The 22,322-nt window shown below is 39.5% G+C and overlaps 1 protein-coding gene across 1 annotated transcript in view; it reads right to left on the reverse strand.

Moving 5' to 3' along the window:
• Positions 1-1,208: 1,208 nt before the first annotated feature.
• The window catches only part of LOC149240189 (uncharacterized), a 54,150-nt gene continuing 33,036 nt past the window's right edge, over positions 1,209-22,322 (reverse strand). The window contains exon 2 of the mRNA XM_089370098.1: positions 1,209-1,935. Coding sequence (XP_089226224.1) covers positions 1,209-1,935 — 727 coding nt within the window. The remainder of the gene's footprint in view (positions 1,936-22,322) is intronic.

Consider the following 22,322-nt stretch of genomic DNA (forward strand, 5'->3'; position numbering starts at 1 on the left):
GGAGCAACACAGCATCTTTATACTGCCCTTTTTCCGCGTTCACGTTGGCCAATTCGTTGCGGCATTGTGTACGGAATTATTTTCTCATGTTTACGTTGGCCAAATTCGTGGTAGCCACAGCTGTGCACGGCGTTCATTTACCGCATTTACATTAGCCTAGGCTGACTCTTATATTACTATGTTTTGCCTTTTTTTTTTATTTTGTTTAGGGAGGGATTTGTGTCAATTGCAGGTTTGAGCTATGCGCTTATCTTTAGAAAAGTAACACAAAATCACAACTAATGTTAATAGTGAAATGGATACACTCACTCCATACAACATTGTGTGTTTTTGAGTGAAATGGATACACTCACTGTTTGTAAGCTAGTTTGTTGATATAAACTACTAAGCTTACATTTAGAATGAGGCAGATGACTAATAGGTTAGAAAACTGAAAATGTATAAACATATCATATGACCCAATAACACCCAAACTTGCATCCAAACCATAGCAGACATCATATCCCATGAGATTCTGAGAAAAAAGAGTAATGATAAATATTTCTTCAATCTTTTCAATTTGCAAATGATAAAAATTTCTTCAATCTTTTCAATTTGCAATGATAAGAGTTTCTTCAATCTTTGCAATTTGCAATGTAACACTCCGTTAGTTGTTAAAGCACAAACAGCTCAAACTTTTCTGTGAGGGGAAAATAAGAGCCTATAATATATTACAGAAATATATCCTCATATATCACAACGACATAATATTTTGGATGGCCTAAAATTTGATAGCACGGTTTGTTATATCTGATTTCCATTCTTCAGATGCTCAAGTCAGTCCGAAAAAATATCCTACAAACTACACATCTTGCAAACTAATCAATGCTCTGATGATCCCAAGCTATGATCAAAAATCCCAAGCTATGATAAAAAATCACTGAAATGTGACAAGTAGTACTTCATCTTTGAAGATTGCAGACTCGTGATCTGAGATACCTTGCACCTCAGAGCCAAGCAAATGAGCAATCTGCTTCTCTTTGTGGCACAGAAATCTCCAAATGCTAAACTCAATAAACATGCCTCTGATACATCTAAGATGTATCCAATTCTATGAGGTTACCATATGACCCCCACAATGAGGATACCAATGTTCTCACAACTTGGCCCATGGACAGTTTGATGCTTTGATCTGCTTTTGTTTATGGCTATCACAAATAGTTCTTCCTCTAGAATCTGTCATTCCTCCGGCATAATTGTTTCTTCAACTTTCTGGAAAAAAGCTGGCATGCATCCATGCTCAGATCCACTGCTGCCGACAAGGCTACAAACACTGCAGCATCCTCCATGCAGGTAACATGTCTCATTGCCAACTGGACCATAGGCTTACTGCACTTCCTTTCTCCTTGGACGGTCGAGCTCATCACAAAGCCATAGTAGGATTGGTAAGGCCACATGCTGAAACTAAAGTCTCCACTGCTACGAGGGGTTGAAGCAGGGGAGTTAGATATAGGTGTGCCTGATTTGCCATGACCACTGTCTATAAGAAACTTGCCACCCTTCTGAGCATTAATAATTGATTCTGCTAGCAGAAGCCCACTGCCCATCCGAGCCAAACCACCACCATCTGCCATAAGCTCAAATTTGCACCCCAATCCACCACCGCTCCCTCGTTCTCTCCAAGCTTCCAGGCGACCCCATGGTCTCCAGCTGTCTTCACCCCGGTGGTCAGGTCTGAGAATGAGCCAGGCACCAGGATTTGAGCGGCTTACATGATCAGAACCAGGTGAAGGAACAAAGGGTGTGACCATGGATGCAGCGGCTACAGGGGAACCAGACAGATCGTGAATCATTACTAACCATCCTTTGCGTTCCCTCCTCTCTCGTTCTCGGTCTTGAACGTTTCCGAATGGGCACAACCAGTGTTTCTTGTTGCTACTATCATGTTGCATTAAACTGCAAAACAGAATAACAAAACCTAATCAGACATTGCACTTCCAACATAATCAAACCATTCCCCATCAAAACTGATATAGAAAATTAACAGATTTTTTTACCCCTAGATCTATATTTTTTGTAATGGCCTTCAAAGCCATCCTATACACCTTAAGGGATCTCACAAACACACCTTAGCAAGGTACAAAGTTACCACACTTTTATGACACCTATTTCCTTAAAATGCAGAATCTGGTGTATCTTTGTGAGATGTGAAAAATGCAGAATTTGCAGTATCTGTGAGTGGTTTAGGCTCTGTCTGGTTGCAAGTTCTGAAGGCGCGCGATGGGGGCTCTGCGCGTGGTTGAGGCCTTAGTTTGAATTTCGGCAACCAGATGCAGACGTCCGCGGTGCGACGTGACCCCAAATCGTCTGGACAGGAGGATCTGTCAGACAGATACTAGTTGGAGTTAATGCGGAAGGGTGGTGGAGGAATGCGGAGTTGGCGAAAGTGGTGGAGGGTGGCGGAGGGAATTCCCGATTGCCGGAGCTGGAAGTTTTTCCGGGCGGCCCCGGAAACCGGGCAATTCCTCCGCCTAGTTAGACTACTCCTTATTAAAAATTCTAAAACTTAAAACATTCACCGGTTTTATGACGGCACAAAAATCTGAAATCTGAAACATTAATCGGTTTTATCAAAGCACGTTCCAGATTGTGTATGGCATTCGTTCACCATGTTCACTTTGTCCAATTTTCTGGGGAGTTGTCTAACTAGGGTGAGGAATTGCACAAAAAAATTTCAAAAAATCTTGTAGAGACAGTGTTTCAATTGTGTTTTTGATGGTGGAAATGGATTCAACACCATCAAAAATGTTTAGGACACCTAAAATTTTGAAGTTTAACGACTATAACTTGGATTTACAAAAATCTTGGCCATATTTTCTCTAAATATGACCAGAATTTCCATAACTTTCCAGGCAATTCCTCCAGCAAGTTAGACTACGGCATTTTCTGGACACCACACTGCAGATTGTGTATTGCAGTCTTTTCCCGTGTTCAGGTTGGCTAATTTAGTGACATCCACACTCAAGATCGTGTATGGCACTACTTTCCAGTGTTCTCGATGGTCAATTTTGTGGCATCCACACTCCAAATATTGTATGGCATCCACACTCCAATTTTGTTGCAGCCAATATTGATATGGTGTATGTCATTCTTAATTTCCGTTAGACTTGTAACTCTCGCCATTTAATATTATTCAATTCAATTGATTGTCTATTTCTAGTAAGTGTTCAACTATCAATATCCATAATAAGAAGGAAAGCACGTCATACATCTTACGTTTTCAAATTTAATAATTTAAAAAATTTTATTGAAGTCACTAAATTATATTGTTATTATTATTAAATAATAAACAAAATTATTATATAAGTTAAATATGTATACATTTAATTACTACATTCAAATGTGGGTTGTTTTTAGTTAGTTGTGTCTAATTCTTATTTTGGTTTATTTCATATATGGGTTATGTTTTTTTTATCAAAACATCTATCTCTTGGTTTGTTTGCCAAGTCCTTCGCACCCATCTCTTGGTTTGTCTCACAAGTCTTTGGCACCCATCCCTTGGTTTATGTATAAAACTGAACTTTCACAAGTTCATCACGACATGTGATATAAGAAGCAGTCATACTAGAAACCACAAATTTCCAACCAAACACTAAAATAGAAGTGTTAGATATTTTTGAAACAAATCTGTGATGTGTGATGATGATGTCATCACACTATCCATCCTAGTCATCGACAAGGCTCATGTGCCCATCACCTGAACATATGACATCCTCCCCCACTCAAAATTATTGTCATCCTCAACAACACTTTGTCCAATAACTTATGTCACCAATTGAAGACTAATTCTCAAAGGAAATGTTCTACCTTTTATCCTTCCTACTTATCATCTACCCATGAACACCTGACATGGATCCATGTGTTGTATCCCCCTATGCCTCTAGCTAATTAGGTAGCTATTATGATCATAATACCAAATCCACAAGAGATCATGTAATCACACAAGTGAAATGACCTTGAATCTCAACATCATTCTAGTAGTTAATCAAAACATCTTTCTCTTCTAATAATAAATTGATCCTTAGGTGCCCCACCATATGACTCACCATGTAACTACAGTAGTAAGCCATTTTATTTTGGCTCAATGTGAAGGGGAGGTATGCTACTCATGGCAACCGACACCTTTATCTCCATCATTTGACTCTTCTACTAAAATTACTCCTCCATATCTCTATGTCATCTACATCAAAAAAGGGACATGGGGATGAATCTTGCATCTTGTCTCCTTAATGACTCACTCCAAATATGGATCAGAAACCAACTCACTTTCTCTAAGAGTCTCTATGAATGTGCGAATCTCTTCCTTGGCTTGTATGTATGAAGGCAGACCTCTATCCCAACAAATCTCCTGGATTAAGGGTGCATGTGTCCTACATCAAACTAATAGGCATCCTATTCCCCTCTACAACTCTTTGCTCGGGTTCTATTGTCTATCTCATAACTTTATTTGACAAATATTCTACGTCAAATATGCTAAGATTTGTACATAATGTAAAAGCTTGTTAAATATATCTTGGTATTTGTTGTAACATTATTATCTTATTATTCATCTTCTCTATCATGCCTAGAAAGAACTCTCACTCTCAAATGTGTGCCTCCTATCAACTTATTCATTACAACTAGATTCGATCTTAATAGAATAAATAAATGTTACTTTTAGAAACTCCTGACCTATAACCGATTCGTAGTCATCAAGTTGCACAATGGAAAGGTTCATCCCTCCCTACCAATCTCTAAATATAATATGAACATCCTCAATCGTCCCAAGCACTCTAATATCGTTAGAGTTAATAGCCCTAAGGATGCATGAACCAACATCGAATAAGGATGCATGAACCAACATCGAATAATTTATTTAAAGCACATATTTTTATTTCCATCTTCGTCCATAATGAATATGAAAAATTAGAACTCTCTCTCAAATGTGGCCCTCTTATCAACTTATTCATTACAACTAAATTCAGTCTTAATAGAATAAATAAATGTTACCTTTAGAAACTCCGGACCTATAACCAATTCGTAATCATCAAGTTGCACAATGCAAAAGTTCGTCCCTCCCTTCTAATCTTTAAATATAATATGAACATCCACAATCGTCCCAATCACTCTAAAATGACTCTAATATCATTAGAGTTAATAGCCCTAAGGATGCATGAACCAACATCAAATGAATGGATATTTAAAGCACATATTTTTATTTTCATCTTCGTCCATGGTGAATAAGCAAAAGTACATGATAAATTTTATAGGCTTTTTAATGTTTGAGACCGTATTTCATATCATGTTTGTTTGTTTTTTATTTATTTATTTCAATATTATTTATTATTATGTTGAAACTTGCGTAATTTTTTTTTTTTTTTTCAATTTAAATATTATTTATTACTATGTTGAAAATTATGTTGGTTTGGAAATCTGTCAAGATTTGACAAAGAGGATAAGGCATTTAAATTGTACATGAAATTTGTAGATAGTTATATAGGAAGAGCAGGAAAAAAATTGAGATCCATGTAGATTGTTAATCAATCAATAAGCTTAGTAGGGGTTTTCGGTGAAGTAGGGCGCCGGTGAAGTAGGGTGCTTGTTTTTTTGCAATAATGCATCGATTTTGGCTAGAAGGAGAGACATGTTTTTTTCCTTGAGCCTCATGTGTTTAAACTCTATTTTCAATTCATCTATCAACATGAGAATCTTGCACTTCACCTCATTGTGCTCCAACAATACTTTGTTGAGTAGTTTGTTCATATTCCAATATAGCTCAATATTATGTAGCTACATATTTGGGCACCCCCTGATGTGACCTGGGTCTAGCACCGACTTAACCATAGAGGCTAGAATGTCTTATTCTATTTCATCTTGATCTTCCTACACTTCCACGCCCATAGAGGTGAGAATGTCCTCATCTATTGCGTCTTTATCTTCCTGCCCTTCCACGTCTACATGAACTATTTCTTGAAGAATAAGTGTAGGGGTTTGGGTTTAGAAGTGCATTCTCTCCCACCCTCAGGGAGGAGCCTCTACAACTCCTCATCCATTTTCTGGCTATTGAGGTCAATGAGAAAGGAAAGAAATGAGGCAAGGGGAGGGGCAGATGACTAGTAAGAGTGGTCAGAGAATAAGAATCAAAGCATGGGCCATGAGAGTTGAGGGAGAAGAAAGGTTTTAGTGGAACAACAAGACACATAAGAGGTGCCAAAAGGCAATAATAAGGGACCAATAATCTAAGAACCAGAAAAGAAGGACAATCATCAACACTTAAAACAAATGTGAAGAACCAAATATATTGTAGCTCGTAAAATTCCTTTTATCAATAATAATAAAATAATAATTTTAAATAAAGTTAGAATATAGATCATTTTCTTAATTTTTTTTAATTTTAGCAACATGAAATATATGATGAAGTAAGGTTTTGTTTTATAAATTATGGATTGATGCCTATCAAAATTTACCAATCATTCAATTCATATAGTTGCGCTAGTGTATGTTTTGTTAGTTTTTTCGTTTTCTAGGTAATGTCCTAATATGAATGACACACCTAATTATGCCTTGAGTAATCGCGACCCAAGGGCATCTAACCCATCAAAATCAAAAAGAAGTCGCACGTGTCCTGGCCACACCAGCAATTAGCATCGCTGGATTTTTTCATACAATTTTTTCATTTAAATTTATTTCTAAGAATTATAAATATATATGTAATAAATATCTTTGTGTATCGCGCTAACATACCCACATAAATAGATATATATGTGGCATGTCCACACAAAAAAAATTGATCTAAGTAAATTTTTAACACTCATCAAATTTATGGTTCTAAAATTTAACTCGATGTCAATAAGAACTTGTATGTTTTCTCGTGGCAGTCACACTCCAGATTGTCTGTGTCATTATTTTCTCGTGTTCGCGTTGGCCAATCTTGTTGCGGCCACACTCCCGTATGTGTACGGCGTTCTTTTCCCACATTCGCGTCGGCCAATCTTGTTGCAGCCACGCTCCAGATTGTGTACGCCATTCTTTTCTCGTGTTGACGTTAAGCAATTTTGTGGCAGCCCCACTCCAGATTATGTACGGCCCCCTGTTCACGTTAGCAAAAATTTGGATTCTTTTCTTGGACTATGCTGGCCAATTTTGTTGCAGCGAATCTTGATATCGTGAGTGGCATTCTCAATTTCCGCGAGACTTAAAGTTCTGGCCGATTAATCTTATTCTATTCAATTGATTCTCCCATTATTATCAATCTTACTAAACTTAGCGAATGCTTTGAAATACATTATCTGTGATGTTACATAATTTTATTTTATCATGTTTATTTTCTAAGTTGGTATTCGGTATAGTTTGATTATTTATAAAAATTAATAATTGTGGAAAATAAATATAAAGAATGTAAGAGAATGTTGTTAACACCTAGGTTGTTCCCTATGACTCCCAAGGGAATACGGCCGGGGTAACCACTAACCAATCTTTGGATTGCAGTTTCTCGCCAAACTGCAATTAGAGAGGGCTCTCTCTTTATGATTTGTCTCTGTTTTGATAGTATTTTAGGCTAGCTATGATGTTCAGGGTTTGTTTAATGTTTTGGTTGAGAGATGTCTTCTGTACCTAAGGTGCAAGTCTTTAAAGAGTATTAATCCATTGGGTAATGGAGTCTGCAGCTAAATGTTGTTCTGGAGTATTGTGTAGGTTTGCTGATATTGCAGGGCCATTTAAATATCTCAAGGAACAGTTCTGAAATTGTGATTATGAGGTGTGTTCAACTAGTGAAAAGCAGTTAAGAATTCTCCACTAAGCTGAGATGTAAGAAAGGGATATGTTGTATAGGAGCAAACTCGAATTCCTGAAACAACGATCACTGAGAAAGCTATAGTTTGAAAGTGCAGCATTTAAGAATTACACCTTATATCTACAACTAAAGAAAACATTCATAACAGCATAGATTGAGTTCAGGGTATCCTGTGAATAAATCCTGAAACTCTTCTTTTTCTCTGCTATTAAACTATAGAAAATGGAAGCATGAATGAGCCATGAAGAGGTAACAAAAACACATAACGAAAGTTTATAGAGGACTTATTGTGCCATGAGAATACGCAGGAATCCTGTAACATTCAGCAACACTCCACAAAACTCAGGGAACACAGTGCTTTGGAAATTCCATCAACCTTTGTATTAACGGTCTGGAAACTTACAGCATAAGAAACTCTTGAATAGAAATCAACAACCACCCCTGAAAAATTATGCGAGGGGCAATATATACAAATGATCATACAAAATATCTAAGGCGTTGAGTCATCTGAGAAATAAATGTTTCACCAACTCGTACAGAACAGTAGATAATAAATTACTACCGCTTTTAATACAACATAAATGCTCTTTGTGTTTGTCAGGAGATATTTTGACCTTTGGAGGCCACTGAGTCGGTTTGGATGTTCTGCTTTAATGCTGGAATATGCGTCTTTATGGTTGTCGTGCTGTAACTTTCGGCCATGCTACCTGTTAGCTGTCAATTGTGCTTTGTTGGCCATATAGTTCTGCTGAGTTGGCTCAGCCCTTCCCTTTTCATGCATGCTGATCTTTCCAAGTTTTCCTGTGCATGATCACTTGTAAATTTGAATAATCAAATAACAAACCTCGATTTACAGGCTCTGGGTTATAATATCAGCTGTATCATTTTGGTCCAGTATTCCTGTGTCGGCAATTGGTGTCTCAGAATTGCATCTAGTGTTTCATCTGCCTCTGTGTATTTATAGAAATTGGGAGGCACTTGAAACAGATGTTTGATTTCATTCATTATAAAGAATAAATTTTCTACCTTGTTGTAGAGAGTTTGTCCTGTAACTGGCCCTGTTTCCTCTGAGGTGCTGGCCTTCTCTGTGATCTGATTTGTGGCAAAGGTGTTCACCCTCTTGGCATAGCTTTCATGGGAAAGTAGTTTTCCTGCGCTATTCAGTAAGCTTGGAAGACCTTTGTTTTGTAATGCCACAAACTTTTCCATGAATCTATTGACCTCGGTCTGCATGTCCTGGGTCCTTCTTTCTAATGTTTGCACCAGGTTTCTCAGTGTTAGGACCCTCTTTATTAGTTGTATGGTCTCAGTTCTGTTGGAGATTCCCATAGTAGCTAACTGAGCACTCGTTCTGTGGTTAAGCACATTGATCATTCTGTTGGCAACTTTAGGCATATTGCCTAGAGAGGCCCTTGATCTCTGGATTTCTCTGTGTGATTTTCCTATGAGCTCTATTTGCTCATGGATTGTCTCAATATACTGCCATTGGTCAGTGATGGACTGGCCAATGTTGGCCCATAGCACTGTCTTGAGCTCAGCTGTCACTTTGTCCAATGTGAGTTCCTTTTCCAGCTCCTTAATCCTGTCTTTAAGGGCTTTTATTTCCCTTCCCTTTTCTGCCACGGTCTGCTTCGATTTGTCATATCTTTCATTTACCTTGGCTAATTTCTCCCTGGCCTCATTTAGTTCTGTCATATGTGCTTCCAAGGCCTGAATCTCATTTCTCAGCTTTTGCATGTCCAGGCTTTGGGCCTGCTCCGTTGTTGATGCTGGTGCTGAGGTAGAAGGTGTTGCTTGTTCTGTTTGCTGTATGGGAGGGGCAGTAGTTTAAGGAGGCTCCTCAAGATTAATTATTTCTGGAGGAGGCTGGGAGGTCTGACCATCTTCTTTTTGTTTCAAAGCTGCCTGTAGTGCTGCCTGTGATTCTCCCAGCTTTTCTTGAGTCTGGATTAGCTGCTTATATAGAGACACCAACAAGGCTGCAACATCTTGATCATGTCTTTGCTGGGCAACTTCATCTGTTTGAGGGTGAATTGTTGCTGGGATTTTTATCTTTCTCCTCAAAGCTGCCATGTCTGCATCCCTCAACTTCAATATTTCTTGTATGCCCTTGATATCCTTGGGATCATGCCCAATCTCTATGATTATATCTTCTAAGGACCTAATTCTGTTGTCCTTTGCTTGAGAGGATGCTCTTTCCAACTCAAGTTGGGCAGCTGTATTATTTAGGCTATTTTCTAGCCTATAGTTATCCAGTGTCTTGTCTGCCAAGGATGCATACACCATCTCACCCGTTTGCTTATGCAATTCGATTTTGTCCATTGGGTGGATGTCCTTGGCAAGGACCTCAAGATTTGTCCTCAAGTAGTCTGAAGGAGACTGTGGTTGCAATGTAGTTGGCATGAAGTGAATCATGATCATCTTGCCCTCATTTACATCATATGCAGACATGAGTCTTTGCTGGTTAGTAGGAGCCATCTTCAACAAATGATTATATAGTTGTATTTTTATTGGCTCACTTCTCCTCTTTATGTCAATGAACTGTTGTTTGATGCTCAGTTCACCTTCTCTCTGCTGGCTTGAGGAGCTGACTTCTCCTCCCACTGCTCTGTCCTGTTCCTGTTGAAAGGAACTTGCAGAGGCCTCCCTGCTAGGTGGGCCCATGCCCAAAGACTGTCCCATTGGCATTTCCTCCTCTGAGAAAGGATTCATTCTGTGTCTTTTCTCCCCATGACTTATTGATGTGGTTAGGGGAGTCTCTCTGTCCCTCTTTCTGCGTATGTCTTCCTTTTGTGGAGTTTGGAGGACTGAAGCTTCAGCTGATGTTTCTTGCCTGGGAGGCACCATGTCTTGAGCCTACTGCTCAGTGAGAATTAGGGCCTCAGCTGCCTTTTCTTGCTGTAAGGGCTGCTCTTTCTCTTGCTGCCCCTCTTCTTGCTGTTGTCCCTGTTGTTGTTGATGCGCTTCCTGCTGTTGCACTTCTTCTTGCTGTTCCACCTGTTTTTCTGTTTGCTCTTCAGTCATGGGAGGTGGTTGCTCCTGTTCCACCTGTTTTTCTGTTTGCTCTTTGCTGGTTGTCTGTTGAGTGTCCATGGTAGCTTGCTGATGTGTTGTTGAAGATGAGGCAGCTGCTCTAAGTTGCCTTTGATATGAAAATGAAACCTGTCCACAAGTTTCCAAGTCAGCCTCTTTTTGAATATTTCTAGCCTCTCTTTCTAGCATCTGCTCTCTAGTAATTGGCTCTTCTAGAGTGCCTTCTTTCCAGCTCAAAGAATTGGCATACTGCTCAACATGAGGCAGCCTTACATGTGCATAGTTACCCAATTTGTATTTTATTCTCCTGAGGGAAATAAAATGATTACGGTCATAAGGTGTCCACTTGAAACTGGTTTGTAATTTGAGGCCCACTAGGATCATATCCGCCTCCTTCCATCCCTCCTCTCTTTTGTTGTATAGAAAAGGACCTAGCTGGTTTCTTACCTTCAGCTGCACCTTCTTGTTTTTACTTTGGAAATGGATGTAGTCAGCATTTCCGAACTGCCTGAAGTATTCTAGGGCAAAAAGTCTCATAGGGACATACCTTGGCAGCCTATAAGGGTCCAATTCACAGCCATATATTCTGATCACTGTGTGGTGTTGGTAAAAATACCAATCACCAATGCTGTAGGCCTTGGAGAGATGGAGAATTCTTTGCATGTCATCAGTCAACCTTGGAGGAGGCACACCATACAACAATGTCATAGCTGGGTGAATGAACATGTCTATGAATTCACAGTATGTGTATGGTGATTCAGAAGCATGGTGAAAAACTGAAGACCAAAACACAACTGACCTTGGATTCCCCTGTACATTAAGTTTCCTGAGGGGAACAGAGAAGCTGTCTGGTTGATAGAATAAGAACAGATGGTAAATGTAGGAGGTGTATCTGAACACCCTTTCCCTTTGCAGATTCATTAGCTGTTCATGAATCTTTTCTGCAATATATGTGGCATAGTCATAGTGTACAGCTGGGGGTTTCCCAGGAGAGAATATGGACAGCATTGCCATGATGGTGTTATCAACGTCTTCAACTCCCCTGTACCCCAGGACATAGCTGATCAAATCCACCAGCATTCTGCCCAAGTCATTCAGATAAGGATATCCAATAGGAGGAGTTCTTATAGTTTCAGAACTTGGCTGTATGAATAACTGATTGATTTTGGTGATCTGGGCACTTAACAAGTTACTCCCCTTCTTGACCAAGTCTATCATAGAGAGAGGGGCCAATGGTCTTGCAGTATGAAAATGCAGCATCTCATTTATGGCTTCTGGGGTGATATGGAACAAGATTGAGCCTGTAGGACTGAGAATAGCTCTCTGGCATGGATCATAGCACTCCTGACACCTATGGACCAAGCCTGGAAAGGCATTGACTTGAGGGAGGTTATAAATGGGCAAATTTGAGTCCCAAATCCCTAATATATCAGCTCCACTAAGGTGTTGGGCTTTCAACTCGTTTAGCATGTGAATATTAAATTTAGATTTCATTGGGAAGGAGTTCATCATCTGATAATCTAAATCTCCCAGGGCTTTCCATTCTAGCTCCCTCTGAGGGGCATTCAAAGGCTGAATATTCAGGGCTATTGGTGTTTCCATGGCTAGTAAGGCTTTCTGAATTGTATGTAAACTGCTTTGATCGAGCAGAACAACGCGGAGGAGTTTCTTTACAATGTAAATATGAATTGTATGGAACTGAGGGCGAATTGAGCAAACAGCAATTGAAATACCGTTTATAGGACTGATTAAAACAGTAGTAGGACTGACAAGAGTGTTTCTATGGTGAATTTATGTAACTGAGGTTTCTAGTTCATGACTGCGCGAACTACCTGTGAATTCAGGTCGATTTTGTCAAATGCAGGCTTGGCAGAAGGTTTATTGCCTCGCCAGTTGGAAATGGGTACAGGTCACTGGATGCTTGATGGTGAATTCAGTGCTTTACACTCTCTTAAACAGATTGCTTGTAGAAATATGGATAAAACCAGGTGCAGGGAACACTTTTGAGAAATACCTTACGAATTGCCGATAACAGTTGTAAATGCGGGTGCAACGGATGTGCCCACGGTCTCTGAGTCGAATTCTGCGGGTTGGCGCTGATTTGATCGTGAAATGCATGCAGGAATAACAATAGTTGCTTTGGCAAAAAGTGGGAAAAACACGAATTTTTGGCTAAAATATGGATTTTTGGCATATTGGCGCGTTTTTTGGATGACGTCAGCAGGTGGGGTCAAGGTCGGATGACGTCAGCATGACGTCACCGGGTGATGTGGCAAGCTGTGATTGGTCCACGGGGATAATGAGGTGGCAGACATATCAGCGCAGGGACGGACGAGGTTGCTGACGCGGCGGCGAGGTGGAACTGACGTGGGTATGACGTGGTGATGACGCAGGCAAAGCAGAACCGGCGGTAAATCATAAGCAGTAATGGTTTTTCTCGGACCGCCTTAGATACGGTCGCGGTTTTGTCAGAGGGCGACCCGAGAAATTGTGAGGGCGACGCGTGGTAGAGGCCTGACGTCACCCTCTGACAGTTTCTCGGGTACTAATTTTCGGACGTCGGGCCCAACCCGATATGCATAATGGCCGTTCGATCAAAGGCGCTTGATCGGACGGTTGACGGATCAGTGAGGTGATCGGACAATACGGAAGCGGGGAAGTAATAAAATATTGTTTTCTTTTGAAAGGCGTGCCCAGTGGGACTTTTTGGTTTCGGCGGAATTTATATGGTTTTCTTTGTATTTTCAAATGGAAATAATATCACGCCCATACTTTGGATAAGTTGGAAAAAGTGGGTTTTGTGTGCTTTTTGCAAATGAAGCGGGTTATGGGAAAAGGGGTTTTTTTCATAAGGTTTTCTTAGCAAATGAAGGTTTTAATGGGGCAAATGGCTTTAAGAGGGAAAAAAGGGGTAAGGCTTAGGGTTCTCAAACTGGTCAGCTGTCAATTTGATCCCTGACAGAGAACACATGGCTATAATGCCAAGGGGAGGGATATTTATACAATGCTTGGGGGTTTATACACCATAGTGTTATAATAGTAGGGAAAGGGCAGCATAGGGGAATTATATAATAGAGGTTAGGGATTAATGTGGATGAAAGGGTGGATGAGGGGTGATATCACTAAGTTTATTTGAAAATCACTTAGCTTAGGGAATAGATCAAAATGAAAAGATTTTTAGACAAGAAATGTGGCTTTTAAAAGACTAAGAACCACCATAAAACCACCAATTCTTCCATGAATCTCAACTAATGAGGGGATGTTAGTAATGAATGGAAAAGGGGAAAATTGGGAAGTTAGACATGCTTCTTTGCTTTGCTGCAACCTGATAGAGAAGAAGACCTTCTCAATCCATTGATTTTGCTTTGTGAAATAGGTTAGCACACCTTCAATTGTAAGGAATGACATTTCTGCAACCCCTATCTGCCTACCCATCTGCTTGCCTAGCATTTTTTGTTTCTTCTTGGAGGGTGCACTTAGCCTTGCAGACCCTTATTTGCCTTTTCTTTTCTTTCGCTTTTTCCTTTTGATTTTCTATCTAATGCTACCCTTATTGCCTCCAAGGTCCCAGATTAAGCAGTTGGGAACCTTACTTCTCTACCTAAGCTACTTGTCTGCCAAGATTAAACAGTTTGGACAGACTTCTTTCTCTATTCTACAACTGAAAATTTAAAACATGGCATGATCCAGCTTAAGCTGTTGGACCATCCATCAAAATTGAGTACCCATCAGGCTATATACACACCTTGTCTTCTCTTAGAAATATGGGATCTTTGCATCATCAAAGCAGAGCATATTTGGAACTTTCTTTGCCAATCATGAAATATGAAACCTATTGGTATAGGTAGCTAGCAGTGGCTCCACATGGGGATGGTTTTTCATTTGAAAGACCAAGAACAACAGGTCAGAATGCCTTGGCCTTTGACTGCTTTCACCAACACTTTGAAGTATGCTGCTTTAAAATGCCAAAAATTTGCTCTTCCCATCTTGGTAGATCTCTGATCCTATTTGCCTTTTGCTGATAGTTAATAAAACTTGAGAAACTGCATTTTTACATCCTATAGAGAGTAATATATACACTTGAATATGTACAATGGAAACTCAGAATGTACTTATGGGCAGTAGTCAAAATAGTGCTTCAGCATCCTGCCATTCACAGGACCTTCATCCAAATCAGTTTCATTAAGACTTTTAAGGAAATAAGTATTGTTTCCTTATACTGCTTGGACAGCAAATGGTCCTCTCCAAAGGGAATCAAATTTTCCATGTTTTCCTTTGTCTTCCCTCTTGAATCCCACTTGAGGACTTTGTCACCAATGTTGAAATCTTCTGTCTTGGTCCTTCTATCAAAAGCTTTCTTTAGTTTTTCTTGTAAAACTTGAACTTTGTTGTAGACTTGATCTCTAGTTTGCTGCAAACCTATTATTTGATTGATCCTTCTTTGCATATCATTTGGTTTAGCTTGACTTTCTTGAAGAAGTTTCATAACACGAATTCTTAGTGATGAAGGGAATTTGGCTTCTAATCCATAAACCAACTCATATGGGCTGACCCCAATTGATCTCTTGGTTGTTAGTCTATCTGCCCATAAGGCATTGACCAGCTTCTTATGCCAATTCTTCTTATTTTCTTCCAGCACCTTCTTTATGATGTTAACAAGGCTTTTATTTGATGATTCAGCAAGGCCATTTCCTTGGGGATAATATGCAGTAGAATGGCCCAAGGTTATGTGAAATTTGTGGCAAAATTTCACCATCTTCTTTGATCTGAAGGCAGCAGCATTGTCTGTTATTATCTTATCAGGACAACCAAATCTGGACAGGATATTGGTCTCAAGGAACTGAATGATAGTGGAATCATTAGCTTGTCTGCATGGAACAGCTTCAATCCATTTGGTAAAGTAGTCTGTAGCTGTTAGAATCCATCTATGTTGGCCTGAAGATGAGGGATGAATTTCCCCAATAAAATCCAAGCCCCATTGTTGAAAAGGTCTCTCTGTTGCAATAGGCCTCAAAGGCAATGGAAATAATTTTCTCTTTCCCTCAAACACTTGGCATTTATGACATGAAGTGGTAAATTTCTTGACATCAGAGAAAACAGTAGGCCAATAATAACCAGCCCTCAAAATCTTATCCACAGTGGACTTCCAATACAAGTGTCCACCACAGTCACCTGCATGAAATTCTTTGATGATATTGTCAGTTTCATTTTCAATCAAGCAGTTCAGTAGTATACCCTCATGGTTTTTCCAAAGCAAATTGCCATCCATAACACAAAATTTTGAAGCTTTCATTTTTAGGAATCTACACTTAGTTCTGGACAATCCTGGTGGAGCACACAGGTTTTGTAACACGTAACAGATATCAGAATACCAAGGGGATTGTTCAAAGGCTACATTGATCTTTGGAGCCGCCAGCTCCGGTTCATTGTCCAGCTGGTTTATGTCTAAGGCTTGGAAGTTTGCTTCTGTCATTAGTTTGGCCAAACCTTGCCCTTTTATTAGTTTTGTTGGTTTTATCTCAATATCAAATTCCAAAATGTTGGCAATCCACTTTCCTCTTCTGCCCTCTAAATTTTCTTGAGTGAGTATGTCTTTAACAATGGGACTTGGCACATAAGCAATAACATGGGAATAAAGGATGTAAATCCTAAAGTCTTTAATGGCCTTGACCAAAGCATAAGCCTGCTTCTCCATGATTTGATATTTCAGAGGTGCATATCTAAGGGCTCTGCTAAAGAAAGCAATGGGTTTCTCATTTCCTTGGTCATCTTTCTGTAACAAAACTGCAACAATAGTATGCTGGGAGGCAAAAGAAAAAATGATGAATTCCCTGTCAAATTGAGGATTTGTTAGGACTGGGGTTTGGGTAAGGGCCAATTTTATGCCTTCAAAGGCTTGATTTGCTTCTACTGTCCATTTCACTTTTGAATCATTTTTTAGCATATTGTTCAATAATCTGATCCACTCGCCCAGATTTGGGATAAATCTCCTCAGGAAGTTGATTTTACCCAAAAAGGCTTGTAATTCCTTTACATTTCTTGGGTGGGGCATTTGTAAGATAGCTTGTATCCTATCTGGGTCTATTCTTATGCCATCCTTTGAAATGATATGTCCTAACAGCTTACCTTCTTCCAAACCAAATAGAGATTTCTTGGGATTTAAGGAAATTCCATATTTCCTACATGTTAAGAAGATCTGCCTCAAGTGTTTCAAGTGTTCTTGGTCAGATTTAGAGAAAGGTGTGAGGTCATCCAAATAAATGACAAGAAAGTCATGAATCTCTTTGGCAAAAGCAATGTCCATTGCTCTCTGAAATGTTGCCCCTCCATTTTTCAATCCAAAAGGCATTTTCACATATTTGAAAGTTCCCCATGGGGTTGTGAATGCTGTTTTGTCTTGGTCATCAGGGTGCACTAGGATTTGATTAAAACCTGAGAATCCGTCCAGTAATGAAATCCTTGAGGCCCCTACCACTCTTTGGAGAATGTGATCCATCTTAGGTAAGGGATAGTTGTCTTTGAGAGACACTTGGTTTAGATTTCTAAGATCAACACATAGTCTTATTTCACCAGTTTTCTTTCTTGTGGGCACCAAATTTGAAATCCAATCAGAAAACCTTATTGGTGCTATGATGCCAGCTTTAAACATTTTTTGCAATTCCTTTTCTATTGAAGGGAGAAGCATGGGATTAATCCTTCTCAATTTCTGTTTGAATGGCTTTTGATTAGGCTTGAGAGGGATAGTATGCTGGATAACAGAGGTATCATATGATTTCAGATCCTCATAGCCCCATGCAAACACGTCCTGAAACTCTTTGAAAAGGTCAATGTATTTGGGCTTTTGATCAGGAGGTAAGGATGCAGACAATTTGATTATCTTGGGTTTCTCAATGGTTCCGATGTTGCATTCCTCAATGGCAGCATTTAAGGACTGCATTTTTGGTTTTCTAGGGATGTCATTCGAATCAAAGATGTCCTCTAATGGAGTTAGGCCTGTTGGAAGAAAATTGTCTTTCAGCTCTATGATCTCAACCTCTGTAACAGGCAGTTCTTCATAAGTGTTTTGTTGAATTTGTTGTATGTTTTCTTTGTTGAAAATGGTTGGATGTAGCATTTGTTTTACTGTTCTGGGCGATATTGGGTGGTTATTCTGTTCAAACTGTATTTGTGATTGACTTGCTCTTTCAGTGTCAATATTTAATCCTGCAAATTCTTGTTGTAAAGTCAAGAAATTATTTATTTGTGTATCGTCTTCGAATACCTGCCAGTCTTTGACATTGTTTGGGACAGAAGGTCTGTGCTTTACCTCAGCTGTAAAGCCATGATGGGGCTCAAAAGGCAGCTTGCAGGTACTTGCAAATGTGGCTAAACTATGAGCATGAAGATTATGGATCCTAGAAATTTTGGTGATTTGAAATTCAGAGAAGAAGCTTAATATTTCAGCCACAACAGACCTATAAGACCTCAGTCTTTTGTCATTGGTGACAAAATTTCCCTTTACTTGCTGGATAACTAGATCTGAGTCTCCTAGAATTGACACTTTTATGGCTTGTAGGGACTTTACTAGCTTGAGGCCTAGTAAAAGAGCTTCATATTCTGCCATATTATTAGTACACTTGAAATTCAGTCTATAGGCTCGGCCTTCTGCATGACTGTGTTGTTTATTATGTATCCAAACTCCAGCTCCTGCCCCTAATTTGTTGACTGACCCATCAAATTCAAGGAACCATAGGATCTCTTGTTCCGGGGAGAACTTAATGACCTCCTTGTGTGCTGGAATTGTAAGTTGAAGCTCTGGTTTACCATCTGTTTTGTTTTCTAGGGCAGTCTCCTCACTTGATGGAACCTGTTCGCTTTCTTGAGCAGCAGCTGTGTTTAATGTTTGCTTAATCATTGTTTCTTGGGTAGCAGTTTGCTCATTAGTGTCTTCCTCTTGTATGAGTGTCTTGGGTTCAACCTCATTATCTGAGAGAGTTGTATTATCATTGAAGAGAATGTATGAGTCTATGTCTGAATGGACAACATATATGGGAAAGTTTTGGGGCTTTTCTTCACTGCTGACCATGTATTTCATTAGTGTTTCTCTGTATAGTCTCTTTGGTTGCCCAAAAACAGAGATGGTGGCATATGACATATCTAACTGCAGGGAACCTTGAAGTTTAGCCCCCCATGACCTTGATAACAGCATCCCATACTTGGGTGGGATATCAGCAACTACAACATCCATTAGAATCGTTTTATTTGGATATTGGACGAGTGAGACACAGAGATCTTTTATGAGACCTAAACACTTAACTTGGCTGGAGTCAAATGAAAAAAGGTCTTTATATGGTCTTGTAATATCTAGGTTCAGTCTTTCCATGACTGATTTGGGCATCAGGTTGTGAGAGGCACCTGAGTCAAACATTGCATTGTGTAATATCTTGTCATGAACATGTAAACTGACATAAAAAGGTAAGACCCCTGTGACTACTGCTTTTCCATCAACTTCTGGACCGAACAACAATTCTGGGGTATCATCCAGCACATTGACATCATCTTTGTTGTTAGTAAGTTGAAGGGACTTCTTGATTTGTTGTTTATAAATGTCGTGCTTGGCTAGTTCTGAAAGAGGAATAGCTACCTTCATTTTACCAATTTCAGTTTCTAGGTCAAAGGGTTTTTCAGATCGAGTCTTTTGGCTGTGGATGACAGTTCTTTCCTTGTTCACTAACTCTTCTTCTTGATTCTTATCTTGATCTTGAAGCTTGTCCTTCTTGCTCATCTCTTGGGGAGTGACACTTGGGTTAGGGTGCAAGGATGATGTAGCCATGGGCTGCTGTTTTGAAGAAAATGGTTCAGTGACTTCTTCGATGGTTACTTCCTTTGCCAGTGATTCCGTTGTGTTATTTGGCTCTGTGACTATGGCTCTTTTGGGCTGCTGGCTGTCCTTTATCTTTTCAGGTTGTGTTACATTTACAGTTCTACTCCTTAACTTGTATTGTTTATGGACTTCATAAACAACTGTGTCATAGCCTTGTTTAAAGTCAAATGACTCACCTGATTTAGTTTGGAACAACTTGATTTCATCATTCTCATGATATTCTTGTGTTAAAAAGACTTGACTTTCACCATCCAAACCCATTAAATTAATGTGGGGATCTTCATTGGGTTCACTTGATGTGGAAGTCTCAGCATAATTCTCTTGGAAAGGGGGTCTTATGTCTGGGTCAGAACTGGCCTTGCCAACGTTTGGATTTTGAGTTCTCCTAAAATTTGGATTCCTAGGAGGGTTGTTTTGTGGTGCTTCCCATGATGACTTTCTCTCAACAGATTCCACTCTATCACCTAATCTCTTCATACCAGTGAGTATTGCATCCAGTTTTTGATCCAAGGCCGAGGGTTCTTCTTTATAGGTGGTTCTCTTTTCCAACCTTGCTCTGTTTCTTTTGGCAATCAGGTTAGCTTCCACTATGACAGCAACCTTTTGGGCATCTGCAAGGGTTTCAGGAGCTCTCTCCTTCAACTGATAGGCCATATCAGGGTCAAAACCATCAGGAAATTTGTACAAGGCCAAATCACGAGGAGGTCTTAAATTTTGTGGGATTGCGTTATATACATTGTTGAATCTTGCACAGTACTCCAGGACAGTCTCTTGGGGACCTCGTTTGATAGTATCATACTCACCAAGTATGTGCAAGGGATCTTTCTTCTTCTCCCATCTGTTAGTAAAGGCTTGATAAAGCTCATCAGGAGTTGTGATAGTATTTACAGTCAGGGATCTAAACCAAGTTCTTACATCCCCAGTGAGGCTCTGAACAAAGATTCTCATTCTCACACTGTCATCATCTATTTCATAGTTCTCAAAGTGGTCTTGCATCCTTCTGGCATGCTGAATTGCTGTAAAAGGGCCAGTGGAGTCAAAATATGAGATCTTGGATTGATAGTCCTGAGGTAAAGCTGGAGCATTAGCAGGTAACTGCAAGGGTGCATACCTATTGGCCATATTTGCAGGGTTTATGGGATTGATAGGGACAAATGGGATAACAGGGACGATTGGTACAACAGGGGTAGTGGGAAAGGTGGAAACTAGAGTATTGGTCAAGGGAATATGTGCAGTGGTAGTGGATGAAGGTGTGAAAGGAGGGGTTTGAGATGTAGATGGTGAATTGGGGGAGACAGGGGTAGACCTAAATAGAACCTTGATTGGGGTTGGAACTATTTCAGGGTGAGATGTCTCAGGAGTCAAATCAGTAGGATTTTCCTGTCCCTGCTGCTTCCTAATGATCTTAGGGATTGTATTAGGATTTTCAAAAACTGTTGGTGGATTGGGGTCAGGATTTGACCTAGTGTATCTAGTTTTCCTTTTAGGAGCCAGCTTCTGAATTTTTTTTTGGTATTTTCTAAGATATTTTTAGGATTATTTAAGGAACTGTTTAAGCTTTTTTGAGAACCACTGTCTATGGATAGACAACATTTTGAAAAATATGCTTTGTCCCCAGTGGAGTCGCCAATTATGTTAACACCCAGGTTGTTCCCTATGACTCCCAAGGGAATACAGCCAGGGTAACCACTAACCAATCTTTGGATTGCAGTTTCTAGCCAAACTGCAATCAGAGAGGGCTCTCTCTTTATGATTTGTCTCTGTTTTGATAGTATTTTAGGCTAGCTATGATGTTCAGGGTTTGTTTTATGTTTTGGTTGAGAAATGTCTTCTGTACCTAAGGTGCAAGTCTTTAAAGAGTATTAATCCATTGGGTAATGGAGTCTGCAGCTAAATGTTGTTCTGGAGTATTGTGTAAGTTTGCTGATATTGCAGGGCCATTTAAATATCTCAAGGAACAGTTCTGAAATTGTGATTATGAGGTGTGTTCAACTAGTGAAAAGCAGTTAAGAATTTTCCACTAAGCCGAGATGTAAGAAAGGGATATGTTGTATAGGAGCAAACTCGAATTCCTGAAACAACGATCACTGAGAAAGCTATAGTTTGAAAGTGCAGCATTTAAGAATTACACCTTATATCTACAACTAAAGAAAACATTCATAACAGCATAGATTGAGTTCAGGGTATCCTGTGAATAAATCCTGAAACTATTCTTTTTCTCTGCTATTAAACTATAGAAAATGGAAGCATGAATGAGCCATGAAGAGGTAACAAAAACACATAACGAAAGTTTATAGAGGACTTATTGTGCCATGAGAATACGCAGGAATCCCGTAACATTCAGCAACACTCCACAAAACTCAGGGAACACAGTGCTTTGGAAATTCCATCAACCTTTGTATTAACGGTCTGGAAACTTACAGCATAAGAAACTCTTGAATAGAAATCAACAACCACCCCTGCAAACTTATGCGAGGGGCAATATATACAAACGATCATACAAAATATCTAAGGCGTTGAGTCATCTGAGAAATAAATATTTCACCAACTCGTACAGAACAGTAGATAAGAAATTACTACCGCTTTTAATACAACATAAATGCTCTTTGTGTT

The sequence above is a fragment of the Pinus tabuliformis genome, chromosome 8 (assembly GCF_031772625.1).
Source record: "Pinus tabuliformis cultivar Carrire ecotype Pingquan chromosome 8, CPIR1, whole genome shotgun sequence".
NCBI lineage: Eukaryota > Viridiplantae > Streptophyta > Pinopsida > Pinales > Pinaceae > Pinus > Pinus tabuliformis.